At 32.5% G+C, this 10,074-nt stretch overlaps 1 protein-coding gene across 6 annotated transcripts; it reads left to right on the top strand.

The window, feature by feature from the left end:
- Window positions 1-2,137: 2,137 nt before the first annotated feature.
- LOC112741398 (leucine-rich repeat receptor protein kinase HPCA1) lies at window positions 2,138-10,074 on the top strand. Of its 6 annotated transcripts, none has more exons than XM_072213731.1 (20): window positions 2,138-2,191; window positions 2,611-2,735; window positions 3,514-3,637; window positions 3,729-3,800; window positions 3,992-4,066; window positions 4,159-4,230; window positions 4,347-4,508; window positions 4,584-4,658; window positions 4,742-4,813; window positions 4,901-4,972; window positions 5,430-5,498; window positions 5,625-5,699; window positions 5,796-5,867; window positions 5,981-6,118; window positions 6,223-6,704; window positions 6,800-6,961; window positions 7,049-7,185; window positions 7,428-7,647; window positions 8,849-9,084; window positions 9,417-10,074. In XM_072213731.1, the coding sequence occupies exons 4-20, from the start codon at window positions 3,742-3,744 to the stop codon at window positions 9,870-9,872; spliced, it is 2,634 nt and encodes an 877-aa protein (XP_072069832.1). In that variant the 5' UTR covers window positions 2,138-2,191; window positions 2,611-2,735; window positions 3,514-3,637; window positions 3,729-3,741; the 3' UTR covers window positions 9,873-10,074. The 6 variants fall into 6 exon arrangements, with proteins under 6 accessions (XP_072069832.1, XP_025646157.1, XP_072069831.1 ...); XM_025790372.3 differs by having other exon boundaries at window positions 2,159-2,287; XM_072213730.1 differs by lacking the exons at window positions 2,138-2,191; window positions 2,611-2,735 and adding an exon at window positions 2,738-2,993.

A 10,074-nucleotide genomic window follows, 5' to 3' on the forward strand; every position in this document is an offset into this window, starting at 1 on the left:
ATTAATTTAATAATTAATTTTTAATATATACTTGATATGGTTAATAACAAAATTCTTTCACTCAAATCATTGTACCATACGAATTTACGACTAACGCTTATGAAATAATATAAATATACTAAATTGTATCGAACACTGGTATTTTCATATCAAACTTTTTTTTAAAATAAAAGAGTTGATAAAATAAAAAAATAAAATTGAACTAATTTAAATTAAGATAATGTAAGATATAATAAAATTTATAAATTTAATAATAATTATTTTTATTGATTTACTTTATCAATTTCTTCTATTTAAAAAACATTTGTTTACCCTGTATTCTCACACTTCGATGAGAATTAGTCTCGTGGTTGGTTTATTTCTTTCATAAGAAGATAAGTTTATATATAGTAAATCAATTTCATTTTCAATGTTATTTTTCTTTCATCTAGTTCAATTTGCAATAATTTTTCTTTCGTTCTTACGTTCAAACAATCAAGTAATTAACAGGGACACTTGAAAAAATATATAAGGTTCAGTGACGGGTCAAAAATATATAGAGAATTCTTTTTTGCATAGATATATTTTATACTTTGAAACTATACATACAAGCATACATACATATGTTGATTGAACACACTAAAACTATATTAACTTAAAATAATAAAATATTAATATAATTTATCTACTATTTTTATATCGTTACATATAATTTTTTTTACACGTATTCTTAAATACTTATTCAATTATTTATTATTTTCCTCTGTATTGTGAAGTCTATTAATTACAATATTTAAATATAAAGAAAGTATCTTAACCAAAATCATTGTTACAAATAAGATTATTTAAGCGTTAAAATAAAAAAAATAATACATAACTTTAAAATATATAATATTACTAGATAGATGAAATGCTTTATTATTTTAATCAATATTTTTTAAATAAAGTCACTCCTTTATATTTAGAAACTAAACTTAAATTTGGTAATTAACTAGTGTCACAAAGTTTGTCATCATAATTTATTGATTTTTCATTATTTATTTTGAGTTTAAATTCAAAATCAAATTTAACAAGATAAATATTATTATATGTTAATTTTAATAAATTAAACTTCGTTTAACCTAAAACTCAAAAGACCATTTATATGTTATGGTAGAAACAAATATAATATAACAATAATATATATAATTATTGATATTTTGTAAATATTTTATGGTAAAATTGCATAAAATATATTTCGAAAATATTCTTTATCCTTTAAATTTTCAGTTTTTAGTAGGTTTTTTTACTTAAATAATATTATTTAATTAATTTAAATATCCACTTTTACAAAAAGTTACTTATTTTTTATGAAAAATTACTTGTTTTTTAATTTTTCTTTCTTTTAAAGATTAAAGGATGGATAATTTTTAAAAAATATCTAGTCACACTTGGATTTTATTTCCCATAGCATTTTGTGGGAAATAGAGTACATTATACCTGAAGAACCGACCCGGATCTGATACTTTAGAACTAATTTAGTGTGATTTCATTGGGGTTAGAGTCGGGCAAGAGTCTCAAGATTAGACCCAATCATTATTTAATGTCGGGTCCAGGTCAATATGAACCGGCTTCACCTGGCCACGTGTATTGTAGGGGATTAAAAAAAGTATATATGTTTTAAATTAATTCCAAAATTATGTTATATTAATTATAAACTTTATTGTTTTATTTTTAATCACATTTGTTGAATTAGAAAATAGATCAAAGAAGCATGAAATTAGAATTTATGGACAAATTCAAGTTCAAGTATGGTTATCAACTTCTCTGTAACTAAGTATTTTCTTTTTATGAATGAATACATCATAATTTTTTTTACATAAAATTTATCAAGACCCGGACTTTACCCGGTCGAGATCCGATTTTTGACTTTACTCGGTCGAAACCCGGTTTTAGTGTAGCCTGAAAGTAGTGTGATTTTATTGGGTTTAGGACCAGATAAAAGTCTCAAAAATAGACCCGTTATTTAGGGTCGGGTCTGGGTCAAGCCAAACCCAGTTTTTACCCGCCCCATGTGCACCCCTATTCTTCAGTCTTCACAACGTATCCAAATATTATTATTTCTCTTCAGTAAGTCAAGCATTACAAAATGTACTATTTGCTAGTGGCTTGTTATACACGTCATCTTATATGCAATACAAAGACCAGGTCTGATGTACTCTTGGGTGCTTTGGTGAGTTGAGTTGTTCTATTCTCTTCTAAGACCCCAATTCACAATGCACTCTAAGTGTTTGATTAATGTCCTAAGAGAGAGGAGAAACAAATTAAGGTTGTTCTTGTCTCCACCAACTTTTAAGATAAGAGAAATATAAGAGACATGTCTTGAGGATGATTTTTAAGCCAATTTTTATATCAGTGGAGATTTATCTCAACATCTTTATTCTTTTTGTCTTATAACAGCTATCAAATGTTACTTCTTTTTTAATCTATTTTTTATTTGGCTCTTATTTATGTGTATAAAATAATGGTTATCTCCATGTTAGTCAAAGCTTATTCATGTTTGATTGTTTGTTAAATTAATTTAGTTTTAGATTTAGGCCTGTTGCCTTACCTATAGGCTATGTTGATGTTACTATGCAAATTTTCTAATAGGCAAGAGAAGATTTAAAAAAATTGGCAAGTCAACTGAGGCAAGTGGAGAATTTTGGAGGTTGTGGGGGGCAGATAGTTAGGTTGGTGGAGAAATGTTCAAAACCCCGAGAAAGTCACATTTCAAGGTATTGTCATGGATGATTTCGTGTACAAGGCAACATATCCTGTTCCTATGATACCCCCATATAATATAATCTTATTTATAAAGCTCAACTGCCGGGAAGTTTCAATATTTTGTTGAATTTGCTTAAGTTTACTACATTGATGTGATTATTTAGTTTTGACTTAATCCTATTGGCAATTCGTTTTATAAATTTTTGTTTCAAATGATGTAGGAATGCCCTGTTTTTCTTGCTAGTGGTAATTCTTAATGATATTACCATGTAAGAATTATTCAAATTGTTTTACCATGTAAGTTTTAACATCATGAGACAGAAACTGCATAAAAAGAAAACATATTTTAGTTTGTTGACTTTTTTAATTTGATGTTAGAGGAAGTTTATATTTTGCAACATAAGATAGTTAGACTTACAAGAGTAATGTGAGTTTTCTGTCCTCATTAGAGTTGATCATGGATGAAAGAATTCTAATGTTCCTACTACTCATTTTCAGTTCTTTGTTAGTTGTCACAGCAAGAACAGCGAATCGAGATTGTAAGTTTGGTCTGTTGTGTCAGTCAGATACTCTCTCCTCATCCAAATGGCATTTTCGATATACACGTTGTACAATTAAGAGTTTATAGTCTATAGATTTAGGTACTTGGTTTTTCAACTTTCTGTCTCATGTAAGTAGTTAAGAAGTTAGAACAAACCAATTCTGTGTATAAGTTAGAACAAACCAAGAAGTTAGTGATTGAAATTTGCCTTTTAATTATTTATTTATTTATTTTTGTTTCTGATGCAGACCAAACTCTGCTGGCTCTAAAGAATGAGTGGCAGAACACACCACCGGATTGGGAACGCTCGAATGATCCTTGTGGCGATGGTTGGATTGGCATTGGGTGCATCAACGGAGCCGTTACCTCCATGTACTTTCTCTTCTTTTAAGTTCTTAGTGTGAATCACTAACTTCTCCAGAGTTTCCTTTTGTGAGGTTAACATGATTGTTGGCATTTCCAGAACACTGTCAAGCATGCATTTGACCGGCCAGCTTTCATCAGAAATAGGAGGACTATCTGAATTGCGGATTCTGTACGTGTTCTACTTTAGTCTTGTATTGTAATTCTAAATATTGAATTTATCTGAAACAATGGTCACCTTCCACCCTATTGCTTGAAGATTTAATCTTCTTTTATTGATAAATTCCCTGATTTGAGTATTTGAATTCATTTTTCTTTGTATTTTGTTCTTGAATCCCCCCCCCCCCCTTTTTTCTTTTGCAGGGATCTGTCTTACAATAAGAATTTAACAGGACCGCTTCCGGAAGCAATTGGAAACTTGAGAAAGCTGACAAACTTGTAAGATAATTTCAAAAGTTAAGAATATATCCAAATCCAATTATGCTTGATCAAACAACTCTAACAACGCACTTTCTTAATTTGTCTTCTAGAATTCTTTCTGGCTGTGGTTTCAGTGGTACTATACCGTATACAATTGGAAATATGCAACGGCTTGCATTCTTGTAAGAGTTGTTTGCTTGATTTTTTGTAACATATATCAGAAATAGGCCTCTTTATTTGTCTTGTTCCTACCAACAATAGTTTGTTTGATGATCAAATGGGTTAATTTTAATCACAGGTCTTTAAATTCAAATAACTTCAACGGGCAAATTCCATCCGCTATTGGTAATCTCACAAATCTATATTGGCTGGACTTGGCTGAAAACCAGCTTGAAGGGCCTATCCCAATATCAAATGAAACTTCTCTTGGTCTGGATATGCTACACCATACAAAGCACTTGTATGTGAAATCCATTTTGCTCTATTTTGGATGATGTATAATTCAATCCTTCTAATACATTTCCATTATCTACAGTCATTTTGGGGTTAACAAACTTTCAGGCAATATTCCTCCTCAGCTTTTTAGTTCAGACATGTCTCTGATACATGTGTAAGATCCATACCAACAAGCTAATAAACTAAGATTATTACGAAAATCAAAATTTTGAATTTTTAGTAATTTCTTTTTATCAGGCTTTTTGAAAGTAACAAACTTACTGGCAATATTCCATCTACACTTGGACTAGTCCAGAATCTTGAGGTGGTGTGAGTATCCATATCTTCCTAATGTAAATTAGTAAATAGAGTGCATGTTTCTTTTTTGTCTTCAAATTTTTCTTTTTGTGACTGCAGGCGCCTTGATCGTAATTATCTAAGTGGACCTGTGCCTCCAAACGTTAGCAACCTTACAAATGTTAGGGATTTGTAAGTAGAGAAAACTTGAACCCACTTTAATTATTAATATTATTATTAATTTCCTGATTTCATTTTTATTGCTTTCTGTTTTCCTACAGAAGGATTTTCTATTTTTATTTTCTTGTTTCCTATTTTTCATATTTTCTTCACAAAAATCTTGAATAGAAAACATGGAAAACAAATAGTCTTTATATTCTGACCAAACTCCTTTAAAGTGAGGATTGAGGAAGTTGGTAAAGTGAGAAAGTGAGTGTCTAATCACCATTATATCATGGTAGTGAGGCTTACACATGATAGAAATTATAAATTCAATAGTGATTAACCCCTTACTTCGTCACTTTACAATTCTCCTCACGATCTTTTTCCTTTATATTCCAAACAAATTCTCATTATTGGTATAATATTGGTATCTACTGTGATGAATTTGTAACTGTCCTGATAGAAGTTTTGATCTTTATGTTTGTAGGCTGCTCTCCAACAATCGCCTATCTGGTCCTCTTCCCAACCTTACTGGAATGAACATCCTCAACTTCCTGTAATTTCTAAATCATTTGGCTAACTTCACTTTTTATATATGTGCATGCTTTGTTTTTCAAAATGAATATTAATTTTATAGAAATTACTACAAGTCTACAACATAGTTATTGACATCATTTGGCAGGGATGTGAGCAATAATAGTTTTGATCCATCAGAGTTTCCACTATGGTTAACAAATCTACCATCTTTGACAACAGTGTATGTCTTTCTTTCTCCACTCTCTCTGCTATCAGCTTTAATCTTCTCTCTTAGGTTTCAACCTTTTATTGCTTATATTATCATTTTGTACGGCAGAAACATGGAGAATATAAACCTTCAAGGGAATATTCCTGTTTCATTTTTCAGTTTGAACCAGTTACAGACAGTGTGAGTAGCAGCCTGTTAATTATTGACTGTTGATAGTTCCATTTTATGATGAAAATTTAGATATAGCTGTGAGTAACTGCTTCTTTATTTCTTTGTGACATGATCTTCAATAGGAATTTGAAAGACAACCAGCTAAATGGAACATTAGATATTGGTACTACCATCAGCAACCAACTGGAAATCATTGATTTGCAGACCAATTTTATTGATAAGTTTAATCCAGAAATTAATGTATCCAATGTGGAAATAATGTAAGCCATAACTATTGTATTACAGTAGGTACTAGGTAGGTTTTTTTCCTTTTTTCTTTGCTTTCCTTGTCATATGGTTTATTAATGAAAACATATATCTTCAGACTCGTCAATAATCCGGTTTGTGGAGGAGGATCTTCACAGGATTATTGTTCCATTCCACAACAAAACAACATGTATACAACACCACAGAACAATTGTGTGCCTGTCACCTGCAGCACAGATCAGAAAGAAAGCCCTAACTGCAAATGTGCATATCCATATACTGGAACTTTAACTTTCAGGGCACCAACCTTCTCTGACTTGCAAAACAAGTCAGTCTTTGCATCTTTGGAGTCGTCTATGATGCGGTCTTTTCATCGATATAATCTACCTGTGGACACAGTTTCTGTGAGCAATCCAAGAAAGGAAGCATTATACCTTGATTTGAGTCTAGAAGTGTTTCCATCCGGCATAGATCGTTTCAACCGAACGGGAATTATCAATATAGGCTTTGTGCTTAGCAACCAGACATATAAGCCTCCTCCCACTTTTGGACCATTTTATTTTATTGCTGATGATTATGAAAACTATATGAATGACTCAGGTAACACTAAATGAATCAGATGATCCATATAGTAATGGAATTAACTATAACAGTGCTCCATTTTTAAACTTGATTTTTTTTCTCTCGTGATTTAGTATTCATCAACTCTGAAGGATCCAATAAATCTTCAAAAACTGGCATAATAGCTGGAGTTGCTGGTGGTATTGTCCTGGTGATATTATTAATCATTGCAAGTGTTTATGCCTTGCACCAAAAGAATAAGGCGAAAAGAGCAACAGAGAAAAACAATCCTTTTGGTAAGAGAACTTAAATGTCTGCTCTGCTTCTTTCATTGCCAATTCATGGAGCTAAGATTTTTTTGTGATTGATTTCACAAAATGCAGCAAAATGGGATGCAGATGAGAGCAATAGTAGTATCCCACAGCTGAAAGGAGCAAGGCGCTTCACTTTTGAAGAAATTCAGAGCTACACCAAAAACTTCTCACAAGCCAATAGTATTGGATCTGGAGGATACGGGAAGGTGTAGAATCCATCTACTTTATTTCATTTCTCTGTGTAATCCTCAAAAAATGAAAAATGATATTTTTTAAAGAAAGAACTATAAGATAACAGATTCAATCATAGTGTAACGAAGCCACCTTATATTCATGCATTTTCTACATTGATTTTCCATTGATACCACCACCTATCTCATAACTGTGGTGCTCTCTACATTGTCAGAACTTTTGTCAGATCAATGATACTGTTAATTGATATTGGCAGGTTTACCGAGGAACTCTTCCAAACGGGCACCTTATTGCTGTTAAAAGAGCTCAGAAAGAATCAATGCAGGGAGGGCTGGAGTTCAAGACTGAGATTGAACTTCTATCAAGGGTCCACCATAAGAATCTTGTTAGCCTTATAGGTTTCTGCTTTGAGCAAGGAGAGCAAATGCTCATTTATGAATATGTTCCCAATGGCACTTTGAAGGATACGCTTTCAGGTATAAACAAGTGCACTAACCATTTCACATTGCTAATTTGAGTAGCAAATAATGATATACTTGAACAGAATAAACTCACATGCCACTCAAAGATTCTAGGAGAACATGTGTAGACTATTCAGAAAATCTTTATGGTAAGAATTAGGTGTTATGTAAGTATATGGGGGATTTGTGAGGATAAAACTTGTAGAATTCACTATTATCCTGAGTATCTTCTCTTAAATATTGCCAAAAATACCAATACATGATTGGTTGGTGTAGTAGATTTTCCTTCCTCTTTACTACTTGTCTGAGAAGGGGAGCCTTGGAGTAATGGTTGAGTTGTCTCCCTGTGACCTCAAGGTCATGGGTTCAAGTTGTGGAATCATTCACTGTCAGTAGGGCTGGAAGTGAGCCGAGCTGAGCCGAGCTAGACCAAGCTCAAGCTCGGCTCACAAAAATTGAGCTTGGCTCACGGCTCGGCTCATTAACAATCAAGCCTATTTTTTAAGCTCAAGCTCGACTCACCGAAAGCTCACAAGCTGCCTCAAATAATAGAAACATAAATACATAATCTATAATTCTATATCAATAAATTATAACTTATATATTTTAAAAAATATTTTAAAAAAATCAATTTTATATATTGTTATCTATCAATAAATTATAAATTTTTTATTTATGTCCTACATCAAAATTATATGTAAAAAATAAATATAAAATTTTAAATAATTAAGATCATATATATATATATAATTCAGCTCATGAGCTAATGAGCTGAGCTTATCCAAGCTCAAGCTCGGCTCATTTAATTTATGAGCTCAATTCCAAGCTCAAACTTGGCTCACTAGCTCACGAGCTTAGCTTATCGAGCTATTAACGAGTCGAGCTCGAGCTAGCTCATGAGCTGACTTGACTCACTTCCAGCCCTATGATCACTGATATAATTATCAGGTTAGGCTGCCTACATTACTCCTTTTGGGTGCATCCCTTTTCCCGGATCCTGCATCAACACGGGATGCTTGTACACCGGGCTGCACTTTACTACTTGTCTTAGGCTTGTAGTCCACAGTACAGAAAAAGATAGGGTAGGAAGATTCACGGCCGCTAAATAGCTACAGAAATTGCTTAATTTGATCAAGGATTGGCTATTGAGTGAGGTGTAATAGTTTATTAACTTTGCATGTAATATAAATATAACACGCGCTTATGGTCTCTGCAGGTAAAACAGGAATAAGATTGGACTGGATTAGAAGGCTGAAAATAACACTTGGTGCTGCCAGGGGGATGGATTATCTCCATGAACATGCCAATCCTCCCATCATACATAGGGACATCAAATCCACAAACATATTATTGGATGAACGTTTGAATGCTAAAGTTTCTGATTTTGGACTCTCCAAACCATTGGGAGATGGTGAAAAAGGTTACGTTACCACTCAAGTCAAAGGAACAATGGTTTGTATCTTGTGCTTTTCTACCTTTTGCCAATTGAACAAGAGTTCAATTTTGATATACTGATAGTATAAAATGTTTTACACAATTGTCCAGTCACATCCATTCTTTTGAATGACTATTCACGCAATCAATATAAAATTATTTTTGCTAACGTGACATTATGTAATTGAACACACCTGTAAAACTGTTTTACACTAATAGTGTATCAAAATTAAATTAATTAAACAAAGACATGTATACAAAACACTATTTCAAGACTCAATTGTCTTCTGTAGCATCTAATATCCAATATTAAATGATTACATTACAATGAACTTTTGCTCCTAATGTAGGGCTACTTGGACCCGGAGTACTATATGACTCAGCAATTGACAGAAAAGAGTGATGTGTATAGCTTCGGAGTACTAATGTTAGAGCTGATAACAGCAAGAAGGCCGATAGAACGAGGAAGATACATTGTGAAAGTGGTTAAGAATGCCCTAGACAAGGACAAAGAGTTCTATGGCCTTAAGGAAGTCCTTGATCCATCCATTGATTTGGGAACAACACCACAGGGTTTTGACAAGTTTGTTGATCTTGCAATGCAATGTGTTGATGAGTCAAGTTCTAGCAGACCCTCAATGAACTTTGTGGTGAAAGAGATTGAGAACATGTTGCAGTTGGCTGGTTCCAACCCCAATGCAGAGTCTGCAACCACTTCATCTAGTCATGAAGTAAGCAAAGGGAGTTCTCAACATCCTTACAATAATGAGTTCTTTGATTCAAGTGTTGTGATTCCACGTCCTTAACTGTTGATGAGGCTGTGTATATAAATGCATGTAGGACTTCTCTTTCAGTAGTTGTTTGAAGCTTGAAAGTAACTTGTTGAAAAAGTTATTTAGATTTGTCTATCTTACTTTTATTTGAAAGAACGAATTAGTGGAAAATTTGTAACAAAAGTTTTATATTTTTTGTTCATAAAAATTAAACTTATTAGATTCTTGGAGATTA

The sequence above is a fragment of the Arachis hypogaea genome, chromosome 14, assembly GCF_003086295.3.
Source record: "Arachis hypogaea cultivar Tifrunner chromosome 14, arahy.Tifrunner.gnm2.J5K5, whole genome shotgun sequence".
Taxonomy (NCBI): Eukaryota; Viridiplantae; Streptophyta; class Magnoliopsida; order Fabales; family Fabaceae; genus Arachis; species Arachis hypogaea.